At 41.0% G+C, this 23,512-nt stretch overlaps 1 protein-coding gene across 5 annotated transcripts; it reads left to right on the top strand.

Annotated features, from left to right (window-relative positions):
- Nucleotides 1-239: 239 nt before the first annotated feature.
- LOC108234713 (E3 ubiquitin-protein ligase RNF31) lies at nt 240-23,222 on the top strand. Of its 5 annotated transcripts, none has more exons than XM_025005478.2 (25): nt 292-326; nt 410-452; nt 3,515-3,708; nt 4,578-4,724; nt 4,821-4,976; nt 5,067-5,123; nt 5,488-5,635; nt 6,835-6,996; nt 7,088-7,244; nt 7,328-7,473; nt 7,571-7,704; nt 9,171-9,395; nt 10,049-10,387; nt 11,968-12,153; nt 12,255-12,461; nt 14,021-14,194; nt 15,160-15,258; nt 16,126-16,215; nt 16,376-16,490; nt 19,198-19,310; nt 20,588-20,701; nt 20,916-20,964; nt 21,088-21,184; nt 22,520-22,685; nt 22,768-23,222. In XM_025005478.2, the coding sequence occupies exons 3-25, from the start codon at nt 3,517-3,519 to the stop codon at nt 22,813-22,815; spliced, it is 3,321 nt and encodes a 1,106-aa protein (XP_024861246.1). In that variant the 5' UTR covers nt 292-326; nt 410-452; nt 3,515-3,516; the 3' UTR covers nt 22,816-23,222. The 5 variants fall into 5 exon arrangements, with proteins under 5 accessions (XP_017269595.1, XP_024861246.1, XP_017269594.1 ...); XM_037973096.1 differs by lacking the exon at nt 292-326 and adding an exon at nt 2,592-2,720 and having other exon boundaries at nt 366-452; XM_017414106.3 differs by lacking the exon at nt 410-452 and having other exon boundaries at nt 240-326.
- The last annotated feature ends 290 nt before the right edge of the window (nt 23,223-23,512 follow it).

Here is a 23,512-nt window from a genome sequence, read left to right as displayed (position 1 = left end):
AACAAAAATAACTTTAAATGATTTTTAAATGCATAATTTGAATACAAGTATATTTCAGCTCAAAAACAGATTTTTTTTTTTTTGGTTCTTATAACCTTTCAATTTTCACTTCAAACACCTCAGAAAACATATTTGCACCATATCTGCACATTATGGTCACATTAATCCACAACTACCGCAGTCAGTCTTTTTAAAAACTTTTTCCGCTTTTCTTTTGAAAAGCTCAACTCGGACCGGAAGTGTAACAGGAAGTCCAACCGTTAGCTTGGTGGTTCCGTATTTAAAGCGCTTAAAGCTAGCTTCGGACGGAACCGGATCGGGGTTAGGTGAGCACAGGACCGCTGGTGTCACTTGTCTAAACATTTTATCTGTAGAGTTAGAAACGTAATAACCTACTTAATGTCCGCAGGGGACGACAGAACCTGTGAGAGAAGTGTAAACAAATAAAAGCGGTGAGAAAAGAAGCTTGTTGTAAAACAGTTTTAAAGTTTCGGTTTCAGCTGCTGTGACGTGATATAATCTTTGACTTAATGTTTCTGACTTTAGCTGACAGATAACATGGGTATTTAATGGAACTGTTTTTATTATAAATAAGCAGCTCTGCCTGTGATTGTACACTCAGCTGTTTACCTCCGAAACTAAAATTAGTTTGGACTTTCCCGTCATGTCGCTTAGAAAATGCATCTAGTGGCAAATATTTAGGTTGAAGTGTGTTTCCCATGTATGTTGTTGACCTTTGGCTTTTTCTTGGTTGAAAACCCCCTTCCTTTTGCCTAATTCTCCTCACAAATAACATGCTTTTTGCCACTTTATGATGTTTAGTTATGTTAACTTTTTGCAGTAGCTTTAAAATGGTGTGACAGCAAAGTGAAACTGATGGGTTCACTTCCACAATAATAAAAAATAAATGTAATTTCAAATTCAACCTAATGAGAGTAGAGACTGGTTTTAGCTTTCATTTTGATATCAAATGGGACCTATTATATTTAAAACCTTTTGTTTAACCAGTCAACAAACATTTGGGGATTTAAAGAGTATTTCACAGGAGGGTCAATACATGTACAGAAAACACCGCAGCAGTAATAAAGCAATTAAAACCATGAACCCAACCAGCTAAAAAGGCTTGAGACTATTTCCTTGTTAGGTCGTTGCAGTGGAGATGGCATTGATCAATCATAACGTTCCTTAATGTTATGGGCTTCTTCTTTAGCCACTCTGTTGCTGCTTTGGTTAAAAGTTTGAATGTTGTAACGCTAGAAAGACCCATCATCGGTGATCTGGCTGAAGACAGAAGGTTCTCGTATAAGATTTTTACGTTACGTGGACCCGTCCATTGGTCCCTCAATGCAATGAAGTCACCCTGTATTCTTTGCAAAAACCAGCCCCATTGAATAATGCTTCCACTTCCGTGCTTAGCTGTGGGAGTGGTGGGTGTTTTTTTTTTTTGTGCTATACTCAGCATTTCTCTTCTTCCAAATATGGCAAGTTGAGTTGATAGAATAGAGCTCTGTTTTGGTCTCATCTGATCAAAGCACTTTCTCCCAAGCCGCCTTTGATTAATTTTGATCAGTGGTTCCCAACCCCTGTCCTGGAGGAACACCATCCTGCATGTTTTAGCTGTTTCTCTGCTCTGACACGCTTGATTTGAATGACTGAGTGATTAACAGGCTTCTGCAGAACATGAAGAGCAGGGAAACAATAAAAACATGCAGGATGGTGTTCCTCGAGGACCAGGATTGGGAACCACTGGTTTAGAAAACTTCAGACGGGCTTGTTCATGTGCATCCTTGAGCAGGAGGACCTTGCAGGACCTGCAAGATGTCAGTGTGGACAGTGTGGTACTAATGGTGTACTTGGTGGCTGTAGCCTTCAGATCAGCCTTCAGATCAGAAGCTCCTCCTGTCTAGTTGTGGGCTGGTTTCTCTCTCTTTTTTTTTTTTGTTTCATGATCATCCTTCCTCCATGGAGCTCCAGACAAGTGGGGACTGATGGTCATTTTCTATTTCTTCCATTTCAGGATAGTCTCACCAAGTTTCTTGCTGAGGTTCTTGTAGCCCATTCTAGCCTTGTGCAGATCTATGATTTTGTCCCTTACACCTATTGATGCTCTTTGGGTCTTGCCCATGGTGGTGGAGAGGTGGGCTTTATTTATATAATGAGTTAGGATTGTAATCTGTGTGCTACATAGGCACATAACCAATTATTATTTTTATTTTATTTTGTAGGTAAACAAACTTAATCAGCAGTGGTTAAAATAGTTATTTCCCCGACTGTATTTGGAATGTTAGACAGTGGTTTCTATTAATTTAGTAAGATAATTCTTTAAGATGAACATTGTTTTTGGATCTGATTCCAAGTGAAATGAGTTTCCTTCAAGCTCCCCGTAAGTCTGCCTCCAAAAACAGGTTTTCAAATGAGTCGGTCACTTCTGTAGTGTTTTGGATGCTATGGATCATTAGGAAGAAGAAGAGAACGGTTCGTAAATGATCACAAAGATGAAGTAAAAAACATTTACCCTGAGTTAAGTTGGGGTGTTTTCAGTGCTCTTTGGAAAGCTGCTGCAATGGAGACATTAATATCCCTTGCTTCAGCGGCTCATTTCCGCAGGAGTCGCCACAGCGAGCAAACTCGCGTAGAAGATTTGGCGAATGCTTCGCGCCTGGTGCCCTTCCTGGAGCAATCCGGACTCGAATCCGCAGCCTCAAGATTCCAAGATCGCGGTACAGAAAACATGCATATGAATGACATAAATAAAAGTGGCAGCAATAAGTTTAAAAAAAGAGAATGTGTTAACTGTGAAAGGAAAAAAAAAACAGAGCAAAAAAGTACAAGTTATCAGTCAGAAATCCAAAGTATTTGATGCTGACTCAGAAACCTGAATAGAAGAATCAGGAGCTTTCACGCTGCTAATTCACTATAAACTATTTCAGGTCACAGGCTTTAATTTTGGGAGCGTGTTATAATTTTTTGCATGCTTTAGAGTAGCTTTTGTTGACTATATCAATGATTTCCAAACTTCAACCCACAAAATACCAATAGAGACTTGTGACCCCAACTATCGCTGGCTGAAGCACGTAATCATCTTCTAAGCCAATTAAAGTTATAGTCATTTGGGTCAAACCTTATAAATGCTGTGACAAAAAACATTATTGTCCTTTTTGGGCAGTAATTAAATGAGAGGATGATGACAGTGTAAACAGGCATTTTAGTTTCTATCTCCAAATTATGGCAAAAATATGCAATTATAAATCTGTTTTAAATTTGAGTCGATTACTTGAGGTTGTGTCAAGATCCTCACTTACTGTGGTTTTATCCACAGTTGGGTCCTGACCCTAACTTTGGCAACCAGTGTGTTTTATCATAAACAGCCTAATGGCATCTTGTTTATATCAGACACCCAAAAGCTAAAATGTTCACTTCGGTGTTGCAAAACTAAGATCCATCTTTGGTTTTTAAAAAAAGCTGGAGCTGAGGATGTTTCATGTTTAAACTGTCTCCTTTGTTTTCCTGACAGCGATGAGCGGCGGTCCTGCGTCTGCCCAGATGGACGAGGTCCGGCAGAGGGCCCAGTCGCTCCTCCTGTCGTCGGGTTTGGCTCAGGACGTGAGGGCCGACGTTCAGACCATGGCCGCCATCGCGCTGCCCGTTTCAGAGAAATACGTTCACCTGGCAGCAGAGGCCATGCTGAGGGAGAACACGACAGGACAGGTGAACGCAATAATCCTGCTGCGATGCTGCTATGTACAGATTTCTTTAACGGCAGTTCGAGCCTCTCTTACATCAGCTGAGATTACCGGAAGTGTCTGAAAAACTCCAAAAGGACATCCCAGCGTACCGTATTTTCCGGACTATAAGGGGCACTTAAAAGCCTTCAATTTTCTCAAAAAACAACATTGCACCTTTTAATCTGGAGCACCTTATATATGTAAGAAGTCGTGATGTCGTGAAAGTTCGAAAATGGACCGTTCATTGACAGTGCGTCTTATAATCCAGTGCGTCTAAAACTCTGCACAAAAGGCAGAGAGCGACATGCCTGCAAGGAATGCTGAGCTTTTAATTTTGTTACGGTTATTCTTCCAGATTGTGCAATATTAAGTGACAATGAGCAAACTGTACAGATGAGGAAATGGATCATGTCTTTTTTTTGCAGCACATTTTGAAGAAAACACAACAAGTGTTCGCAGTGCTTATAGCTCAAGAAATTTCCCCACAAAACATGGCACAAAATTAATGAATCTAAAATAATTTTATGCGCCAAAAACATTCTAATTGAGTGCAGAGGAGACCAAATCCTTTATATGCTGAACGGTTTATAATTTTCTCTTTTCCCCTTTTTAATTTCGTACTTGTTCATTTTGTTATTTAATAAACAGTGTTTTGAGGGTTTTGTGTGGATTGTTGTGAATGTGGTGCATTGAAATTCCTCTAATGTAAAGTGAATCAACTTATTTTTAACTTTTAAACATGTAGGTAAATGTCATCAAACTAATGGTAAAGGTTTAAGGTTAACCGTTAAATAAACCCTGGATTTGTGTTGAAATGACCAGGATGAAGGCATTTCCTTTTCTCCACTTCAGGCTCTGGATTCTTTAAGTAAACTGGTGAAAGCCTTGAGTATCCTGGAGAAGTACGGCTGCAACCTGACCAGCCCCACCAGGCCCAGATACTGGAGGAGCGTCAAGCACAACAACCCTGTCTTCAGAGCCACCGTGGACGCCATCAAGGTAAAGGGAAAAACCAGGAGGAGCTAGGTTTGAAACACAAGGACGTAGGTTTCTAAAACTGTAAATAAATACTCCACGCCTGGTTCTCCTCCGCAGGGAGGTCGCAGAGTTCTGCACCTGTACGGTTACACCAACCAGCAGATCGATGGCCTCAGCTTCCCCGACGATGTCATCGAGCCAGATGTGGGAAACGTGGCGGCGGTGACGCTGGAGGTGATGACGCTGCGCTCGGAAGTGGACATGCTGCTGAAGGTTTGATTTAGCCGCTCAGCGTCTGCGTGCAAGCTGCTTGCGTGCGAGCGACTCAGCAGATTCCATTCTCTTGTATCTCTGTACGTTCAGGGCAACCATCCTCACCCCGAATTCTTCAAAGACATCATCCCATTTCACATCCAGAAGGTGTGTACACATTTCCACCAGCTGTGTGTTCGAATAAAGTGGCGGCATCAAAACGAAGAAAAAAAAAAAAAAGTAGTTTTTTTTTAAGTATTTGTTTTTGGATTTGTGTAAATTGCCAGCAGAGTCAAAATGAACACAAATCTGACTTTCTCTCAGGTCACACATCGTGGTGTTGTTTTTATTAAACATAAAAGCATCGTAGCTGTTTTAATCATATAAAAGTCAAACCTAAAGCATGTAAAGTTAGCTGTTTTAATGGCGTTTACGCACATAAATGTAGATTTTACTTGTTGTAACTATGATATAACTCTGACTGTGACTTTTAATCTATTCATTTTTTATCCTTTTTTTTTTTTTTTCTCAGAATGGGTCATCTGATTCTGTGGCAAACCTGCCTGCAGACAAGAGTCAGGGACAAAAAGCCCACATTCCTCCTCCTCCTCTTTCTCTTCCTGCCCCTTCAACTAAACCTTCTCCGATGCCGAGAACACATCCTCCCAAACCTGCAACAAGTGAGCTGCTGACAGACTACACTCATGTTTCAATTACTGCTTAGAAATCCTAGAAAGACACAAGTGGTTGCACAAAATGCAGCATTCAGAAACCTTTAAGTCTGAGCAGGTAGCTGCACTTAAAGAATAACGACACATCTACTGTAATAAGAACTGATCAGCCTGGAAAAATAACTCACAGCTACTCCATTTGGGACAAATAACATTTCATTTAGAAGCAACTGTTTACCAAAAAGTAAACTAGGACACAAAATTAGTAAAAGAAGAAAAGGTCCAAGTAATTAAGAAGTAAATACAACAATAATTTTTCTTTAACGCTAAGGCCAACATGCATACATTACTTTCTTTCACAGACTGGTATCTGTAAAGAAAGAGTCTGATAAGAGTCGGTGGACCTTATACCGTCTCCAGACCATGTGTACTCTTTTCCTTTCTGAGTAATGTAAGGCCATTGAAGAAGAAATGCAACAGAATCTAACCAAAAATCCTTTAGTGTCAATTAATGTTAAAGGCTTTCGTGAAGCTGGCATGAAAACATCTGGATGACACTTGGCTAGAAACCAAAATGTTTTATTTCCATCAACGGCACCGGGTTTCGCTTTTCAAATAGTCTGTTTTTTTTTTAATGATCAGTGCGTTATTTGAATTCTGGGTCATCAGGAGTTGTCCAGAATTTCTGACTCTTCAGAAATTCAGAAGATTTTTTTATTCACAGCTGCTTTTAAAACTTCTTTCATGAAATTTAAACATGAAATCACAAATCAAGTCTGTTTTAGCCCTCTGTCCTCAACAAAATGTGGACACGGAGGTTTTCTGGACGATCCTCTTATAGATCCACATAACTGTGAACAAAGTGAATACTGTGACTGCGTGGAGCTCCAGATTAGATCCGGAGACGGTGATTAACTTCTGACCTAAATCGGGAAACTGGAGCCAGAATGTTAGTTTTTTTTTTCCTAACTAAGACAAAGTCTGATCTGCTGTTTCTTAAAATTGCACCCATTGCTGGTTTTGTTCTTCAATAACATTGAATTGTGTGTATTTATAAAACAAAGTGCTTATCATGTTGAATCATTTAATTTATGATTAATCTGAGCGACCTGAGTTGATTAACTTCTTGAAATGGTTGGAAACCTGAATTTGGAATCCTCAAAGTGTCCTGTACACGATAACATTTGCTCTTCCTCCTCCGTCTTCAGTATCCCCCTCAGTGAGAGCGTGTAATCTGTGTGGTGGCGCTTCATCTCTCGTCTGTCCGTCTTGTGAAAATCAACACTTCTGCGACGCCTGTGACGACCTCTTCCACCGCCACCCGTCCAGAGCCGATCACAAGAGAGACAAAATACACGAAACCAAACCGGGTACAACAAGAAACGCCAACCAAACGGAAATGTTTATTTTACGTTTGTTTTTTTGTTTTTTTTTGTTTTTGAGCTTTGCGTTATTTTGCAGAGACCTGCACCATCTGTGGCATTTCTGCCGTCCACGCTCAGTGCCCCACCTGCATCCAGAAGTTGTGCTTGAACTGCGACCGGCTCTTCCACTCTCACCCCGACCGCAAAGGACACAACAGGACGGTCGTCACACCAGCGCCGGCGAAAACGTCCAGGTGAGGGGACCAAACCTCGTCCACAGCCATCAAAGTTAAAAAAAAGGCTGTGATTTTTCCAGCCCGTTCTCTGGTTTCTGCAGTCCGCCTCAGACATCGTGGGAATGCTCTCACTGCACCACAGTGAACGAGATGCGAGCCGTTCTCTGCACAACCTGCGAACGCCCTCGACTCGCCACGTCCATAGTCCCAGACGCCTCCATGTCGCTTCCCACGTCACCAAACTCAGGTCAGAGTCCCATAAACAGTCTACAACTATTACATTTGGGGGGAAAAAAGGAGATTTGTATTGATTATTGACTGAGTTGTGTTCTTTAACCCCTCAGAGTGGCAGTGTAAGAGCTGCACCGTGTTGAATCAGGGCAGCAGCATCCTCTGTCAGGTCTGTGAGCGCCCCCGCCTGGCCACCCGCCCACCCGTCATCTCCAAACCAGGGTCTGTGTCCGACTCCGGAGGAAAGGTCGGTCTTACCACTGATAATAAAACTTCTTTATCTTCTCAGTATTATTCTGCCGACTGACAAGCCTCACAGATGCTCTTGTTGACTGAAAGACGGAGCTGAAAAAGGACCAATCAGGGTCCGTTTTTAACACTGATGCTCAGTCTGGAGGAAATACTCACACTGTGTGTCAGAGAATGTTAAAATGTTAAAATGTTAAAAGAAAATCCATAAAAGAAGCTCGAAATCAGTAGAAATGTACAAAAATGCTGTTTTGAAGTTGTTTTCATAATGATGCAAAACAAAAGAGATGTATACAAATAAAGGACACAAAAACCAAGTTATTAAATTTTCTGAGGGGGAAACAAAACAACAAACAAATGGTTTGACAACAACTAAGATAAGAGTAACTACACTGATAACGTTAACACTACGCTGTCACTTCGGGCTTTTCAAAGACTTTAATTTTTATACTTTTATGTGGAGCAGCGCAGCTTGTGAGGAAGAATCTGCTGCAAGGAAACGACTTTAGGCAAAGAAACTGGAAAAGCAAAGATGACTTTACCCAATAGTTTCAAAAAATAGGCTCCTGCTGCTGAGATTACAAACGGGTTTTTGTTTCATTTTGTTTTTTTACTTCACAGAGGTTCTCAAAATTAGATTACAAAATTATGAAACCTTTACTGAAATGGCAAAAACCTGTGTCCAAATAAGACAAATGATCGTCTGTTTTGCGGACTCAAGCCCAACAAGCAGATGGGGACAAGGAGCCACTACTTCCTGTGCAGATAAGAAAAACAAAAGCTTGTGTTTAGTCGATCATATTCTTTGAAGATTGTTTTTTTTGGCCAACTTTTATTCTGTAACTTAGCAGATCAGGACCAACACTCAGCAAAGAGAAACTTCAAATCTACGTTTGAATTCTGGTTTGTGTTATTCTTGTAGCTGTAAATGTCACTAAAATCTTTTTAATTCCTTCGTACCCTTACAGAGAGCTTCTATCACACATATGGACACCGGTCAGCTTTTAAACTAAGATGCCCGTCTTTATAAAAGGACTTATTCAGAACCTCCAGAGCACTTGACAAAGGTCTCAACTCTTTAGTTTTCAGCTGAGTCCTTTTTAACAAAACATATCCGTCTGGGAAGCTCGTGTGATGCAAGGAATTCACAAACTCAAGCAAATATCAGTGAATTATATGCACACAAAGCACAGCTTTTATTTATTCTTTTGACAAAATAACAAACTAGCCAACTGACAATTGAAGTAATTGTTGTAGATAATAGAGTTTAAACCTTGACGGCAGCAGAGACACAGGAGTTTAATGATCACATGCATTAAAGCTTCTTTTTTATAGTTTTAAAGCTACACCAGCATTCTTTCCACCATCTCGTTCACCCTCTGATCATTCCCATCATGTATGTTTTTGGACAGGCTCGGCACGCAGAGCTTGAATCCGTTTTAATCCGTTTCATTTCTCTGACAGTGGACCTGCCAGTTCTGCACCTTCGTCAACACCCAGCCCTCTCCGGTGTGCGAGATGTGCAGCCTGTCCTGCAAAGACTCATCCGGCGTCTCTCTGCCTCAGCCCCTCCACCAGGTGCCGCCCGTCACCAAAGTCCAGCCTCTGCCGAAGCCCCGAGTCAACCTGGAGCTGAAGAGGCAGAAGACGATGAGGGACGATGGGCTCAAGCTCATCCACCAGATCAGAGTGAGAACTTCACAGAACCATGCCGTGGAGGTTGAAAAATGACCCTAAAATTCCCCTTGAAGATTATGTTTTCAAACACATCCAACCATATTTAATTAAAGGACTAACATTCCTCAAAGAAATGCATATCGCCCGCCGCCTTTCATGGCAGAGTTTTAAACTAAGATCATCTTTTGCTGATTTGTTCAAACCTTAAAAACAACACTACTGTCTCACGCTCAGAGTATGTGTCGTGAATGACTCTCAGCTACTACCACACCAACGTTTTGCACAGTTTCCGTAAAACTGACTAAATTACAGCCATTTTTGTGTTGAATCTTGAATCGGGAGGACCTCAAAAGTGAATCAGTTTTAGATTTAATCTTTTTTTTTTTTCTGCAAGTTTCATTAAAATTCGTCCTGTGGTTCATGACAGATTTTGCTAACTGAAACACAAGCACACTCACGAGTTATAACATTATCATCGGCGAACAATGAACATATTTGGGCTCTGGACTGACACCGAACAAAAAGCCTTAAAAGAGAAATGTTTGGTACTTTTGTCCTGAAACAAGGAAACATTTTGAAATATTTGTTCTTTTAATTAATGCCCGGTGCATTTGTGGGTGGAAGTTGTATATTTAAAGAGAACATTTGTTACGTTTCGTTGTCAGGAGGCAGAAAAGCAAGGCATCAGCCCGGAGGAGGTGTGTGCCGCTCTCTGCATGTGTGGCGGCAGCAACCCCTGCGACTGGCTGACCTCGGAGCTGCCTCACCTGCTGGATGAGATCTGCGCCATGGCCGCCTCCGTCCAGCTGAGCTACAGAACGGGGAGCGCCGGGACGGCGTCCGTGGCGGACGGAGACGGAGCGGAGCTGGAGCAGAACGCTGCAGGAGGAGGAGGAGGAGGAGGAGCGAAGCTGTCCCGAGCCGAGGCCAAACTGGCCTGGCTGGCAGCAGGAGGAGACACGGACAAAGCTGTGAGACGGCTGCTGAGGGACAGACAGGTCAAGGTAGGAAAAAAAAACTGCGACAATGCGTCCGACACGAAAGAACTCAAGTAAAACTTTAAGCTGAAAGCAGGAAATGTAGAAAACAGACTGTAAATGGGTTAGAATGGGTTAGAACGTTAAATGGATATTCATTTTAAATTGTGTTTTAAAACTTCATAACACAAGTTCTTTTTCTTTCTAAATTACACCCTAGCACTTTGAAACGTCTGAGCTCCATTATTTTTTTTTTTTACATAAAATTCTTTGAACACAGAAGTAAAATCTCCATCCAGCTCTCAACATGTTCAGATTGAAACAAAACAACCATCATAAAACGGCTTTTATACAATAAATCTTCAGGCAACTTTACGACAGACTCTACATTGCCTTTTAGGCTTTTTTATTTCTAAAAAAGGCAGTTTGTTTGATAAGCCAATAAAGTTTTGACCGAGTGTGTTAAATAAGTTGAAGAAATCTTCTTTATTTTTGTTGTTTTTATGTCTCCTTAGAAAATAAAGCTCCTTAGGACCAGTGGTATCTTTTAGCATTTAACAAATTTAAATAAGGTGTATAAATAAGACATAAAAATACAATAGGAGGCTTACAGAGGAAACTTCAGGCTCATTTAGAGATAATGTAGGCTGCACTGCTTCAACTCCTTCCAGCCCGCCTGCTTGACTGATTTTTTTTTTTAATTTATTTTTTTCCACTTTCTTATTAAACACAAACATCAACAATTCATTAACTAATGAAAGCCACATGCTGTCATGCTACAAAAACAGAGGAAAAAATGTTGTTTTTTTATGTTAGATGAGGATCCCGGACTGTGCCCCCAATTTCTGATAAATAAACTTTACATACCTCTGCCTTACAAGGGGTAATAATGTTCAGACTTTGAGAAATTATGAACCTCTGTACTCCTTATTTGGATATTTGTTCATCCATTTTATTAAAGATAAACAGAGTAGAAACACAATAAAAAAAACTTTATTCTTTTCCTGCTAAATCAATTTAAGTTTTTTTCAGCAAAAATGCTTACAAATACTGAAAGCCTTCAGAAAAAATCTAAAACATTTTAATTTAATTGTCTAATCGTTTTGATTTTAGCAGAGTTTTTGTTAAATTCAACAAAAACACAACAGAGTTTTGATCAATTTAACTTGAAATTGTTACAGAAATAATTATTTATTTGTCTGCGTTGAGCAGAATTCGACATTTTAAACATACAGAAACTTTGATCCTGTATTTTACTGGCATTTTTTTGTAACCCAACGAGCTCTGGAGTCTTCTGTGAAGTCTGCTTTGGATTATCGTGGGATTCTGCGGCGTAAATCCGTCACTTTTAGTTGTTGTTTTTGTGGGGCTGAGTGACTCGTGTTTCGTGCTCATGAATGTTCTCTGGACCACAACATTTAAATAAACTAAAACTTCCCGTTACTGTTTCACCACAACGTCATGTTTGTTCACATTTTAAGTCTTGTAACAAGTTATTTAACCCTTTTAATGTCGCCACAATCGTTGGCAAATCAAGGTTTTAGAACAGTTAAGTGCTGTAGGAGTGTAATGACTCTGAGCTCTTTTCTCCTCCCGGCTGTGTTCAGATGAAGGAGCTTCACTCTCTGGGCTTCCAGGACGTCTCCCAGTGTGAGGAGGCTCTGCGGCAGAGTGGAGGGGAGGTGAAAGGAGCTCTGTCTTTGCTCCAGCGCCCCCTCATGGAGCCTTTCCACCAGCATATCTGGATCGATCAGCCCGAGCCGCCGATTGATCCCAAACACCCGGACAAACAGGTCAGACGGGGCCGCCAGTCACTTCAGGGCTTCGGCGTCCTGACTCGAGCGCGGCGTCAGCTCATGGCGTCCTCCTTAACGTCTCTGCCTGCTGCTTTCAGAGGACGTGCAGGCGGCTGCTGGCGTTGTACAACCTGCCCAGCTGGGGGCGCTGCGAGCTCGTCCTGTCGCTGCTCCAGGAGCCGGACGTCACCTACTCCCTGGAGGACGTGGTGCAGGCTGTGAAGGAGTCCCACGACAAGGATTTTATCAGGCGTCTCCTCAACAACGAGTGTCCCTGCTGTCTGAGCATCTTCCCTCGCAGCAAGGTGAGACGGAGACGACTCTCTGAAAACATCAGTCAAAATTCAGCTTTTATTCCTAAACTTCAACTGAACAACGTATAAAACTGGAAACCTTTGGCCTTTGTGACTTTACAGCTGCCTTTTTGTGTTCATTTTTATAAAAAAAAGAAAATAATTTTAAGCTCGGTGACATGAGGATGCAATAAACTGAGAATAAAAGTGTTTGTGAATCATGTACACAATGTATTATGAGCAAAAGGAAATGGTCCAAATCAGTGAGAAGTAACAGACAAATAAAGATGGGTTTTTGTTTATTTAAATGAGGAACAAAGTTCAGAAGTAACATTTGAATGGGGGATGAAATAATGGGGACGAAAATGGCAAGAAAACCACACAACACATGCAGGGAAAGTTGATTTAAGGAGGACAACAAGCATACCCTTTCCCCCCTACACACACACACACACACACACACACACACACACACACACGTTATGTCTCTCTATCTTTGCAGGGACTTTCCATTGACTTCCATTCATTTCTACACCCCAACTACAGCCTAACCCTGACCCTTACCCTAACCCTAACCATTACCAGTACATACCTAACCCTAAATCAAACCTAAACTCAATTCACACCTTAGTCCTAAACCTAACCCCTAACCCAAAAACATCATTTCTCCTCGTGGGGACCAGGCTTTGGTCCCCACGAGGAGCAGTTGGTTCTCACAAGGTAGTATATGTTAGAAAAATTGTCCCCACAATGTATCAAATACATGGCCACACACACACACACCTTTGCGCACCTTTTTACAAACAGTCCTGATGGTTGATGTGCCTGAACGCCTCCTAATGCATAAAATTTAACAACGAAAATGAGACCTCTTTCTTATCCTACACCAAGAAAAACACAACAAACATAAATTTGCAAAAAGCTGACATGTTTTACAAGATTCCTGGTTTTCTTCTCTGCAAATAAATTACAGCAACTTTTTTTTTCTTATTACAAAATAAATTTGATTTTAATTTTTTCTTCATTGTTGATGTTTAAAGGTGGATTTGGTATCTTTAAAATTACACCATGAAGCTTCATAAAGTGTAAACGTTTCTTTAAATGTGTGGTGACTAAATTGAAAAGGACCAGATTTACAACAGTAATTAGCATCCTTTTCTTAAAGATGTTATTTAATTAAATTATTATTTATTAAAGATATTTAATAATATTATAATATATAATATAATATAATATAATATTTTTTATTGAAATATTAGTGATGTTGTCAGAAAGTAGAACCATTACAGAAATCAAATGCTGTAAAATGTTCTTTGTTTAAAAAAGCAGAACTGTAAACAGATGAGGAATTAAATTGTCATAAACATTTATTGTGTTTAACGAAAGCCATGTGATTTGATTGAGATATTAGGCTGTTTTTAAGCTGATTAAGGTTCTTGTAAACACTAAAGCAGCATATTTCTAGTAGAGAACGTGTTGTTTTAAAGCAGAATTCTTCAGCATTGAATACAGACGTGCTGAAGCCGCCTTTTTTTTTTTTGTTTTGTTTTGTTTTTCTTCCCGCCTTCCAGATGCAGTCTCTGACGTCCTGTCAGTGCTCGGTCTGCCACGAGTGCTTCAGAGCGCACTTCACCATCGCCATCAGAGACAAGCACATCAGAGACATGGTGTGTCCCGTCTGCAGCGAGCCGGACATCAACGACCCCGAGCAACTGGACAGCTACTTCTCCACACTGGACATCCAGGTGAGCTGGGGGAAACGCAGCGAAGCACGATGTTTCAGTGGGGGATCAACAAAAACTGAAAACGAGGAGACAATTAGAGCAACAATGCAGCTTATCACATCCCAAAAAAACTGTCTCAGATGATCAAATAAACACCAGAAAGCACATTTGTTTCCTGTAGGACCTTTTGAAACTAGATAAATATGAATTAAAAGTTGTATTTTAAAACTGCGTCCACATAAAACGAGCCAGACGGAAGTGAAATGGTCTGTTTGCTCCAACAAGGTGGTTCTCAAATATGAGCTGAAAATCTGGTTATCTCATTATTGTGCCTTGTGTCTTTAATCAGTTAAAGGAAACTAAACAAAAGAGGAGGTGTTAGACCTAAAAAACTATTTTAAGCAGACCGACAGTGTGTGGAAGTCCTTTCTTTGGATAACAGGAAAATTTTTTTTTAGCAAAAACCCGACACTAGAGCTTTGTTAATCTCTTTGTTAGACCTAAAATACTATTTTTGTGTGTCAAACTGGGACATCTTTGGCCTTTTTCATAGATTTAACTTTATAAAAAGGGTAATAAATTGTGTTTTTCATGAGAGGCTGCAGGGGACGAAGTGTCCAGAGGTCAAAAACTTTTTAAAATCCGTTCTTTGCCAAGTTATGTTTCGACTCAACTCGGCCTCATCCTCTGAGTTTAGGAGCCTTTTTGTGTCTGAACGATCCATAGGTCAGAAGTAAGTGGTTTAAAAATCAAAAAGGAAAGTTCAACATGAACTCTGAGACCTTCAGAAAGTCCGCAGAAATATTAAGGAGAGGAGCTTTAGAGGACTGTTGGCTTTGCCTCGAAACGTTAACATGAATTCAGTTTATTAATGAGGATTTTTGTGACTTTTTGTGGAGCTACAATCAAAACCGAAACCAAAAGGTTACAGGTTGAGTTTTAGCAGTGAGACAAACCTGTTTCACGTGACGTTTGTTGTCTTCCAGCTGCGGGACTGCCTGGAGACCGAAGTGTACGACTTATTTCACAAGAAGCTGACCGAACACACGCTGATGAAGGACCCCAAGTTCCTCTGGTGCTACCATGTGAGTCTTTACAAACATCAGAAGCTGCTTTATTTTCTGCACATCAGCTGGAGTTCATTAAAATTTTTAGAAAAACACAAATTGTCTCTTTTAGAGATTGTGAAAGTTATTTAGGTCAAGATAAACCAGGACTGCTCAGCTTCCCTAATTATATATTTTCTCCACCGTTTGAGAGAAACTTTCATTTATGTTTTGATTTGCTGATCAAACCGTCCCTTAAACTGATTATATCACATTTTTCTTCAAATATTCAACTATTAGAGGACACTGAATCCATTTTGCTCATTATTTTGCAAATGTTAAACAAGTATCCAAGCGTACAACATGAAAAGTCTAACTAAAATGTTCAAAAATCTTTAAATGTTCCGTCAGCTTGAATGGGATGAGACGCGTAAAGGTGGCGTCTCCGCTGATTCAAACGTGGAAGCACAAGTTTTCTGTTGAATTGGGTGTTTGTGACCAGCGAGCCGTGTGTTTTTTATTTATTTTTTTATTTTGCACGGCTGGTTTTTGGAAATCACGGCTCTTTTTCATGCATGGCTTATAAAAAAAACCAAACAAACTGTGCTCTACGCTGTTCACGTTTGTTTTGTTGTCACAATAGACCCGCCTCGGTGCCTTTTCATCCACACGCTGCACCTTTTCTGTTGTTTATTCATGAAATGTTTTTTTTTTTTTAAACGGTGCTTTTTCTTGGTTCTTCTGCAGAAGTCTGAAACACCAAAGTGTTGTCTTTTTTTACTTATCCCTACTGCAGACTTTTACTCAAAGTAAAATAAAACTACTTTTTTAATTTATACTGCCTGAAAACCCAAACAGACGGCAACATAAAGGCTGAAAGATGAGTTGTTTTTCCTTCCTCCCCAGTGCATTTTTGGGTTTATCAACGATGGAAACCAGCTGAAGGTCACCTGCCCGTCGTGCCTCAAGAGTTTCTGCGCTCAGTGCAAGAAACCTGTGAGTTGAATCAGCGTTTGAGTCTCCGCCGTGTGTAGGAGTCGCCCTGCTTCTCCTACCACAGATTAGCTTCAGGTGTTTGGTCTTGGGGCTCGGGGGGGCTCAGGGGGCTCCTCGGAGCGGGAAACTCTCAGCTCTGCAACTCTTGTTTGTGTTGCAGTGGGAGCCGCAGCACCAGGACGTGTCCTGTGAACAGTTCCAGCTGTGGAAGAGGGAGAATGACCCGGAGTACCAGAGGCAGGGCCTGGCTGGGTATCTGAGAGACAATGGCATCAGTAAGCCTCAGCCCGAACCAGAACCACGAGTTTCACTTCTGCTCTTCTGTCCCTCAGCGGTCGGCCTCGTTCACCTCAGGCTGTTTCGGGATTTCAGCTCCTCATCGAGCCAGCAACCAGAAACTGCGACCTTAAACTTTTTAAAAGTTTTAAAAGGGCTCTAAAACGTCCACTTTATGTCCTTTTCTTATTAAGAGCGTTTCCATGTTGTGAACTCCTGTAAAACTGCTTTAAATCAGTTTTGTTTTTCTGTCCCTTCAACATTTTTCAGTTCGGTTGCATTTTTGCTTTCTAATATATATTTTTCAATCTCATCCATTAAAATAAAAAGGGTCAGAATCGTTAGACCACAGTCTATTGCAACAACAGCAGTGCTAAACACTTACGACTGCAGTACGAACAAAATGCTGAAACATTATTACATTTACAAATGCCATTAAAAAAAAACAAACTCATTTTATCAAACAGAAGAAGCAGCTGCCAGCACCTTCAGCTAGAACAAAAAAACCACAATAATATAACATTAAAACATTCAGATAAGCCTGTAATTCAGTTAGAAACAGATTAGATAATAAAGTCCTGTAGTCAGTTCTTTCTTTCTTTAAATAGATCCTGATGAGGACAGTTTGCTACCACCAGCTCCTTTTTATTTTCAAAACTCTCACTTTTTTTACTATTTACTTATTCTTTGTGCAGGCGTTCTCAGTGCTTACAGTTTTATTTTTACATTTTTCAGGAAGCGCTGGTGTCATCAGTGTCGCTTTCTCAGGTAGCCGGTCTTAGGGACAGAAACTTGTTCACGGTTTTCTTTAAGTCTGTTTGACACGTGTTGTGGCAGCAATAAATGAATTTCCAGGCACTGTTAGATGAAATCACTCAAGCAGGTTTATTTATATAATGTGCACAGAATATAGAGAGCATTAAAGACAATGAACAATCAACATCAGAGTCCCAGGTCTGAACAGGGAAGCTCCGAATCAAAGCTCTCCTCCCCCCAAGTCAACACAGGTGCTTTTATTAAGGATATTGAAATACTGGACCAGAAGGAGGAGTTAGGGAAAGGCAAGTCAGTCTGGTTCCCATGAGGAGAAAATTCAACATCACTTCATTATCAGGACTTATAAACAACAGGTGTTACCCTATAGTAAATTCTGCCATTACACACGTCAGATCAAAATATCAGAGCAAGGGAAGAAAAAACAATTTTAAAACCTTTTTAATGTTGGAAGTGATAAACCAGACCATTTGTTCAAACTAAAATTACTCAGCCTGTCCTGTAGGTCACTCACTGAGGGGCTCATCGTCTTCTTGTTTTTGAGATGGGTTTTATTTATTTTTTTATTATTTATCAACCAAACTGTTTGCCTAAATTCCCTAAATAATAGTGTCTATATAAGTGTATTTGTATGAATTGGCCTGGTACTTTGTTCTAAAATAATATTTATCAGAAACCTGTTCTGTTAGACAGAATAGTTACAAGCTTGTTTAACACGAGGGCAAAAGTTCTGTTAAAGGGAGGAAAAACAAAAGAGTGACATCCATCCATCCATCCATCCATCCATCCATCCATCCATCCATCCATCCATCCATCCATCCATCCATCCATCCATCCATCCAGAGTCAGCAGCTTGATCAGGGAAGCCCAGACATCTCTCTCCGCAGCCACCTCTTCCAGCTCTTCCAGGAGGATTTCAAGGCGTTCCCAGGCCAACTGAGAGACGTAGTCTCTGGGTCCTCCCTGGGGTCTCTTCCCTATTGGACATGCCTAGGTCACCTCCCTTAGAAGGACATCCTCACCAGATGCCTGAACTCCCTTAACTTGCCCCTCTGGATGTGGAGGAGCAGCAGCTCTACTCTCAGTCCCTCCCAGATACCCAGTTGCCCTGCAGAGAAACCTCATTTCCACCCTGTATCTGCAGTATTGTTCTTTTGGTCCCTACCCAAAGTTCATAACCACAGATGAGGGTAGGAACGCAGACGGTCTTGCAGCTCAGCTCCCTCTTCACCACAGCAGACCGGTACAGAGTACGCAATACGGCCGAAACCACACTGATTCCTCTGTTGATCTCACGCTCCTTACTTCCCTCACTCCTGAACAAGATCCCGAGATACTTAAACTCCTCCACTCCTCCAAGTAAAGACGTGTTGAAATGAGGTTATCAGTGTTGCATAAGAGCTCTTTTTTTTTTTTTTTTTTTTTTAAATTTAAAACTTCCTGGAACCTTCACAAGCGCCCCGTTTGTATTTTTCTGAACAAAACCCTCTGGACAAACGTTTAAACATTTTAGTTTTAGCCATAACATCTGCTGAAGTTACTGATTCTGAAAATATTTACATTTTAGACTTCTTAGAACAAATAAATGATTTTACACAAATAAATCTGTTTAAAAGCAGGTTTGCCTGTTTAAGATGGGCCTGTATCTATAAGGACAATCAGTGATTTTGTTTGCAAGAGTTTGACTTGAGTAACACTATATAACATCAGCTTCTGATTGATTCAAAGCAGGGAATATTGTTTCTTATTTCTGTAAACTGAGTTTATATTGAGGTTCAGCCATTACTGCTTCCTGTCTTAAAGCGCAGATTCAGATTTTTTTTCCCCCTCTTAATTGTAACCAATGAGAAGCTCTTTACATCAGCTGTTTCTTCACATCTTTTAGCCTGTAAGACATCTGGATTTGACATGTTCTCTGTTGTCCCCTTCCAGCGTGTCCTCAGTGTAACTTCCAGTACGCTCTGACGAAAGGCGGCTGCATGCACTTCAACTGCTCGCAGTGCAGATACCAGTTCTGCAGCGGCTGCAACAACCCGTTCCACAAGGTGTGTTCAGTATACGTCAAAACCACTGACCAGGTGGAGTCGCAAACCTTTTAATCTGTGCGACACAATGATGTGCGTGCCGTCCAGAGCCACGCCTGACAAAATACTTGATCTGTCTGACTTCCACCTAAGCCTTCTGTTGGGTCTGTAAAGCCGAACGAGCAAACGGCGGCTTTTCACTTTACTCAATTAAACTAAAACTCTTCAATTTAGGAACTTTGAGCTCAGTTCTTAAACACTAAAATAACTCTAATTTAACACAATGTAAGCGGCTCCCAAACTTTGCTGCCTCAGATCCACAAAGTAGCACCACAGAGACCTGAAACCTCGACTAAATCGAGTATAACTGCTTTTAAAAACATCAGTCTTAGCAGCCAATAATCTACTGTATTTTCCGGACTATAAGGCCCACTTAAAAGCCTTTAATTTTCTCAAAAAACAACAGAGCGCCTTATATATGTAAGAAGTCATAATGTTTTAGTACGACTTTGGTTAAACTACAAAGCTGCACCGCTTGCAGCTCAGTTATAGTCGCGCTTTGTAGTGTCGGTGCGTGGACGTGGGTGAGCGGCGGATGCGTTTATACTTGACACTTATCTTTGTGATCTCTCATAGAGGGATCATATAAATTCTGATACAGGCGAACCAGCTCCGCTAGAGCACCGGAATCGTCCATTTTGAATGGAGGGCGATCTGCGCAAAGTTACAAAAATTTGGAGGTGCACAACAATGCGCCTTATAGTCCGGTGTGCTTTATATATGACAAAAATTTGAAAATGGACCATTCACTGACAGTGCGTCTTATAATCCAGTGCGCCCTATAGTGCGGAAATTATGGTACTTTTCTCCATTCAAGATGACATTTTCTTTAAATCTTATGTAACAATTGCACCAAAAAAATGTGCTAATAGGAATTAATCAATTTTGAATCTTGACTTAAGTCCAAAGCTTTGGGAAGTACCAATTTAAGCTGTTATAAAGTAACGTATAAAGATGCTGAGCTTGGACTGTTAACAAAATGCAGAATAATAGAATAGATGATCTGTTTGTTCTCTGTTCTGAAAGTGACACGAGTATGTTTAATATTGTTTAATACTGAGCTTCGTCACTACGTCAAACTCTAACAGTGTGGCTCTTAGGGAGATGCTTTAATCAAACAGCGCGACCGGAGACTAGCTGGGAGTGAAATGTTCCTTTAGACTTCACCAAAAAATGTTGCTTTTTTTTGTTCTCCCGTAAACCTGCGTCTCGGTGTCATGTTACCTTTTTTGTTGCAGACTGTTTGTAAAATGCCTGGGTGCGTGTACAACGGCCTGCACGCTCACCACCCTCGTGACTGCCTGTTCTACCTCCGAGACTGGGACGTAAATCAGCTGCAGCAGCTCCTGCAGGTAAAGCGTGCAGTCTGCTCGTGCCTTCCATTCGTTTACAGTTAATAACGCCATAAATGACGATGGTTAGACTGGAAAGCAGCTCATCTGTGTTCAGATTTTGTAATGTTGTGATTTTTCTTGTCTCAGTAGTTTTATTTTGGCTGTAGCTTTTTACAGCTGTGTAAGAGTGTAACGTTCCTTCCAACTTCCCGGTTTGTGTTTCTGTCCGCAGAGGAGCAATGTGGAGTACAACACGGATCCTTCCAACGGAGCTCAAGCTGGTGATTATTTTACAGCACTCAGGAAATCCCAGAAAACACTCCGATACGTCTGGTTCCTTTTAGTGTCAGCAGTGAGATCTTTCATAAGCGTTCAGATTGTAACCAGTTGTGTTTGTGACTCAGACGCTTGTGGAGTGATGGAGCAGAAAGACGAAGACGGACAGCAGGTCGACTCTCCGTGTGGCCTCCAAATGCAGCCGGGACAGGCCGGACTCTGCAAGTGAGTCAAGGACTAAAACAAAAACTGCTCCCCTTTTTTAAAAAAAGGAAAAATATATATCACATCACATTGTTTCAGTCTTTTATACAGGGATAACTTTGTGGCTGCAGAAATCAGGATTCTCTAACATTTAAAAAAAAAATTTTTTTTCATTTTTTAAATTTCCAACTTTTCCAGAACCAAACTTTCTGAAACCTTTTTATTTATGTAGCGCCGGTTTACAGCAGAAGTCATCCCAGGGCACTGGACAAATAAAACGACAAAGGACCAGGCTCAGGGCGAGCGGCCGTCTGCCTCGACCGGCTGTTGGTCTGAGAGGACGGGAAAGAGACGCTTGTTTAAATCGTTCTATGTTTCGAAACTCTAGGAACCACAAGTAAACCCGCATTCTGAGAGCAAAGCTCTCTGTTAGGCAACATGCAACAATACGATGTTTAATAAAAGATGGAGCTTGGTTGTTGAGAGCTTTGGATGTTAGGAGTAAAACCAGCTCTTCAGACACCAGTGTCCTTGTTTTTAGACGCCCGTCCTAAGACGGGACGCAGTCTGTTCGTGGTCAGTTTCTTATTGGAGCTCTGAACTGACACCAACCTGCAGTGTGACGACTCCCGTCTTTCCCTGAGTAATTGTCTTTTTGTCCTCGGGTGAAGTGGGAGGGGTCTGGAGTTGGCTGCTAACTGGAAGCACCTGGGCAAATGTTTCCAGCTTATTTACTCCTGGCTGCTCTTGCTCTCCCCATAGCAAAGCAGTCCAGGTGTTTTCCTTTTTTGTTTGTTTGTTTGTTTTGGTTATGTTTAGTTGGTCTTGGTTTTTTGTATTAGTTTGGTATTGTCTTGGTCATCTTTTCCGTTGGTAATTAGAGGCCGTATTTATTGTTGCTCAAAATTTAAGTTAACTTAAAGACACCGACTTGCTTTAAACGCGGCGTGTCCCTACTTTTCTTTTGTCGTGACTTCCACGAGTCGGGTCGTGACACGTGACGAGCCCCCGACTCGTGGAAGTCATGAGCAGCCAGCTCTGGACCACACCCACTTCACCTGAGGACAAAAAGACAGTTACTCCGGGGAAAGACGGGAGTCGTCCCAATAGCTGGGCACCTCATATATCAGGAATGATCCCTACTGATTTCAGGGTCACGGGGGGTCAAAGGTGACTTCTTTGTGAAAACCTAGACACATGTATTTAGAACATTTTTCTGTTGTTGTGTATTTAAACTTAGTTTATAAACTCATTTGTATTTGGTGAGACAGACTTTACTCTCTAGAATTTGTTCAAGAAGCAATGAATTCTGACGTAAAAGGCCTCTAAGATTTAAGTGTGTGTGTGTGTGTGCAGTAAACACTACAAGGAGTACCTGGTGAGTCTGATAAACGCTCACACTCTGGACCCGGCCGTGCTTTACAACGCCGAGGAGCTGATTATAGCCTGTCGGAGATACCTGGGGGACGTACAGAAAGGGGACGCAGAGGACGATCACGCTTACAGCGCTCGTTTACTCAAGGTGGGACACAGACATGCTTCCGCACGGGCACGTTTGGCCGTAGTGTTAACCGATGAGGCTGATGTTGTGTTTTCCTCCACAGAAACTGATGGAGGTCCCACTCGGAGAGAAAGTTCCAAGAAACAAATAAAGAGTCGCAGAATCGCCTGAAAGCAGATCGGGCCTGAAGCACTTTGTCAGCAAAATTAGCTGTTTTTTTTTTTTTTTTTACTTTATTATAATTTTTTTTTCTCTGTAGTTCTCACAGTGGATGGGTTTTCTTTTTCTTGTGTCAGAGAACGTGGGTTTAATCTACTGCGCGTTTCATCTTGTGTTTTTTTTGTTTTTTTTCTGCCTTTAAATTTTCCCAGATCCATACTTTAAACTTTTATAGACCGTTTATGGTGCAGGGTTATTCTCCAGCAGGAATCCTAACAGTTTAAGAATTTAAATTCTTACAATGGAATAATAAAAAATGTGTCCAAAGGTTGGCTTTAATATGTTGGTTTCAATGTGGTTGTTGACTCAATAAAGGATTAAAATAAAAAAAAAAATCAGTTATTGTCTCTTGTTCATTTCCTGCCAATTAAACCTAATTACCAACAGATTTTTACTGCATAGAAAAGCCTTTTTAATTGTAGCTGGAGTTAATTAAACTGAGGATTGAAGTCGGTTTTAATATAATTTGTTGCAGTCGTTTCCAAAATCCATCACCAGCCCTGCATTTCTGAGAGATGATGCAGCTCCTCCGTCAGAAAACACTTTGGTCTTTTCGTGTGTATTTCCACTGCTTCACGTGGGAAAACAGATCTGAAACAGGCTGAAGTTTAGCTCTTAGTGTAAAGTCT

This window comes from Kryptolebias marmoratus, linkage group LG21 (genome assembly GCF_001649575.2).
Source record: "Kryptolebias marmoratus isolate JLee-2015 linkage group LG21, ASM164957v2, whole genome shotgun sequence".
NCBI classification, from domain to species: domain Eukaryota; kingdom Metazoa; phylum Chordata; class Actinopteri; order Cyprinodontiformes; family Rivulidae; genus Kryptolebias; species Kryptolebias marmoratus.
This window is presented reverse-complemented; position numbering and strand designations above follow the sequence as displayed.

Bases quoted from the DNA above. Each gene is read 5' to 3' on its own strand.
- LOC108234713 (XM_017414104.3), top strand. From the start codon at position 2,564: ATGGAGACATTAATATCCCTTGCTTCAGCGGCTCATTTCCGCAGGAGT. The intron at 4,725-4,820 runs GTAAAGGGAAAA...TCTCCTCCGCAG, and splicing joins CCACCGTGGACGCCATCAAG to GGAGGTCGCAGAGTTCTGCA. The intron at 12,154-12,254 runs GTCAGACGGGGC...TGCTGCTTTCAG, and splicing joins CCAAACACCCGGACAAACAG to AGGACGTGCAGGCGGCTGCT.